This window comes from Varanus komodoensis, unplaced genomic scaffold (genome assembly GCF_004798865.1).
Source record: "Varanus komodoensis strain SLA01 unplaced genomic scaffold, ASM479886v1 scaffold67, whole genome shotgun sequence".
NCBI lineage: Eukaryota > Metazoa > Chordata > Lepidosauria > Squamata > Varanidae > Varanus > Varanus komodoensis.
This window is the reverse complement of record NW_025336308.1, coordinates 3,339,985-3,343,463: the sequence shown is the minus strand read 5'-3', so window position 1 is coordinate 3,343,463 and position 3,479 is coordinate 3,339,985. Positions and strand designations below refer to the sequence as shown.

The following is a 3,479-nucleotide window of genomic DNA, read 5'->3' as shown; positions in this document are numbered from 1 at the left end:
GTGTGTGTGTGTGTGTGTGTGTGTGTGTGTGTGTGTGTGTGTGTGTGGCGTTTTCTCTGCTGCTGGGGAAGCCAAATATGGAAAGTTGGAAAGGCTTTAAAAGGGAAGAAAAGAACATGCAGGTGGAACCCAGAGAGGTGTCAAGTGCCAACCTCACGGCTTCCACGGAGCCAGGCTGATGGCCACAGGGGAAAAGAGGTGCCCTGTGCCCCCCTCCCGCCCCCCCCGCCCCCAGAGCACTTACTCCAGGTGGCTGTTCTGGGAGTCCTGCTGGAAGTGCCAGAGCTTCAGGAAGTCCAGGAATTCGCTCGGCAGCGTTCTGTTGTACAGGATGATGCCCTGGGGCAAAGAGAGCAAGCAGCCGGGTGAGCCTTCCTCCCGCGGAGCTGGAGGGAGGACTCTCCTAGCACAGGCTGGGGGCCCTGCAAGCCAGCTGCACTACCAACCTGCAGGTATGCCTCCAGGCCCTGGCGCCGCTGCTCCAGCGCCTTGGTCATCCACCTGGGCACTCGCTTTGGCGGGAACTCGGGGACTCGGCATCTCTTCTTGATCTGGGACGGAGCGCACAAAAGCACCATTGAGTGCACTGACACTCGCAGGGCGCCACAGTCCAACAACACAGCAGGTTTTGTGCTTTGCCCACACCTTGGGCAGGCCAAGCTGTCGTGCATGAGTCCTGCTCCTGGCCTCCCCGGAGGTATCTGGCAAGCAGATCTGCCCCAGCAGCATCCTCCGGTTCTTGTGTCGGATCAAAGTGAGCACTTGCAAGCCCAGACAGGTGCCGGTTCTCATTCCCCAAGGCAGGCAGATCTGGGTGGCCATGTGGGCCCTGTCTGGTTTTCTCCAGCCTGGCTTTCTTGCAGTGTTTTGGACTCCCAGCCCCCGTCAGCCCCAGCCAAAATGGCCAGTGGTCAGGCGTACAGGGAGTTGTAGCCTAAAACAGCTGGTGAGCACCAGGCTGGGGAAGGCCAATGCAGCGGTCCTGGGACACATTTGGAAATGTGGCGCTCACTGGGACAGTCCCCAAAGAAACCTGGAGCATCAGGAAGTGGCGTTGATCCGTATCAACAGACTTCTAGCAGTGTCGGGCCGGTCTGTTGCAGAGCGCATGGCCCGTTCCAGACCGAACGCCTCTAAAACGGAGCAGTGACAGGGAAACCCACCCCCTGCCGCTGCCGTGGGGGAAAGGGGAGGCTGGCAGGTGCCTCCAGCAGCGCTGCGGACTGAGGCATGCCCTCGGGGCCTGGGCCTGGTACTCACCCTTTTATGAAGCGCGTGGAACTCACTGTAGCGCTTCTCAGTCGAGTGTTTCCTCCCGTTGCAAACGATGTCCACCCGGAACACCTGCAGCAGCACGGAGAGGCGCGTCATTGGACCCCCACACCCCAAAGCCTCCCCGCACTTGCCGGGGCTGCCTCGTTTTTACCGCCAGCATGTGGCTGGTTCACGGTGAGCAACTCCTGTGCCACCCGTTTCCTCTGAGGGTATTTTTAATACCAGTAGCTCTGCAAAGGTGGCCAAGACCCCCCATGTCCACACGCTGCATTGCTGGGGGGTAATGGGGATCGGCTCCGAGGCCAAAACAAGGGCTGGTTGACCGAGTCCAGTTCAGCCATCAAGACTTCCTGCTGGTCACCGCGACGTTCCCCACAAGAAGCCCCTTCGCCACAAAACAGACTCGCCAGCTGGGGGTGGACTTGGGGGAGGTGGACTGAGCAACTCCAGAAAACCAGTCGTGAGGCGTTTTGCTGAATCGTTCACTGGAATTTACCATTTCTCTTGAGATTCAGACAGATGGAGAAGTGAGGAAAAGGCAAAATGGATAAAAGCTTGGAGTGCATCTTGATATTCATGCTTTATCTTGTTAGCTACAACAAAAATAAGCTGTGACTTATTTTCATGCTCCTTTCCCACAGAAAAAGAGCAGAGTGTGGGCATTGATTTGTTTGTTCAATGATTGCGTGTCAACCCGTATTCGGGCGCTGTGAGCACACGAACCATTCTCAGGGAAGCTGAGAGTTTTCTGCCACAATTAGGCACACACGCAATCAGGAAGAAGTTCGCCTTGGCCAGGGATGTGTGCCCTGGGCAACCTGGAAAACAACACGGTGTGGTCTTTTACAATGCATTACACAAGCGTGTGTGTCCTTTTGTCCTTTTACATTTTATTTCACTTCTGGCAGCCACTGGAAAGGTTGGAAAGGGAAAGAGAAACAAAAGGAGGACCAATAGTTATGCAAGACGTTGACCTGTAATCAGTGGAAGACTTGGCTGCCTTCCCCTTTCACCAAGTGCTGGTCACAAAACTTTAGGCCTATCACTATTGCAATGAGGTCTAGAAACTTGCTTCAGAAAGTCATCAGATTCATTAGGGAAGGATCATACCTCGGTGGCAGAGCACATATTTTACTTGCAGGTTGAATCTCAGGTGTCCGATGCCATGTTGCCTTTTTGGAAATGCCGGCCCAGATGGCTCCATCACCCAGCTTGGCGTGAGAACGATGAGAACGACAATTTCTGTGCCGTGTGCTGGGCTGCACCAGGACTTAGTTACACTAACTGCAGACCCACTGCAGTCCAAGGGTAAGTCTGCCAGAGGGTCTATTCGAGGCATGATTAATCCAAGCCCCCAAACTTGATGTTCCCTCAAATGAGGCAGAGTTTCTCCTTGAAGCAAACAGGCGCTTCCAGCCAGATTGCAGAACCGCCTCGAGGGGGCACGGCAGGCATCACCAGCCGCCTCGCGCAACAGCGCGCAACCTGGCGCGGGGCTGCGCCGTGCAAGAGCCACCGCGGAGTCGAGCTTCGCCCACTGTGCGCCGCAAGCTCCAGGCGCAACTTCAGCCTTTCGTCCACTGCAGATGCCCCGACGAAGGGCCTTTCCCCGAGCAATTTCCAGAGGGGCAGCAGCTGAGCTGAGCTGAGCTGAGCAACCCACAAGTTCAGCTCTCTCCCCTTGGCCGGGCGGAGGCGCCTCTTTGTCTTTAAATCCGCGGCAGGTGTGACCGGCAACACGCCCTTCGTCGGAGGGCCGCTGCAGTTACTCACGCTAGGCGTGAAGGGTGAGTGAGTGTGCAGCACGCGCGATCTCTTGCACTGCTTCTCCCTCTGGCCTCATTCTGCGCCTTCGGCTGCGGGCAGCGCCCGGCTTGCTGGCCGCCGAGCGCCCGAGGAGCCGCGGTGAGGCCGCCGGAGCTCGCGCCCCCGTAACGGCGCCGTCAGCCTCGCGGGGGGGCGATGCTTGGGCGCGAATGGACTCCGCCGCCCCGACCGTCCAAGAGGCCGCGTCCCGCTGGAGCCGCGGGCCCCTCCGCCGCCGCGCCCGGCCAGCACGAGGCCCCCGCCTCCTGCCCGCCGGCCTCCCCCGGGGCGCCCGCCCAGCTCCGCGGCAGGAGAGGACACGGCGCGCGGGAGCCCTGCGGCGCCGCGCCGCCACTCACCGTGCGCGCCCTCTCCGCGCTCGGGGCCGGCCCGGCCGC

The 3,479-nt window shown here is 59.2% G+C and overlaps 1 protein-coding gene across 1 annotated transcript in view; it reads right to left on the bottom strand.

The window, feature by feature from the left end:
- SNX22 (sorting nexin 22) overlaps positions 1-1,381 on the bottom strand; it is a 3,216-nt gene extending 1,835 nt beyond the window's left edge. The window contains exons 1-3 of the mRNA XM_044450599.1: positions 1,261-1,381; positions 447-551; positions 245-339 (exon numbers count right to left, since the gene is read on the bottom strand). Coding sequence (XP_044306534.1) covers positions 245-339; positions 447-551; positions 1,261-1,371 — 311 coding nt within the window. The 5' untranslated portion in view covers positions 1,372-1,381. The remainder of the gene's footprint in view (positions 1-244; positions 340-446; positions 552-1,260) is intronic.
- Between the last annotated feature and the right edge of the window lie 2,098 nt (positions 1,382-3,479).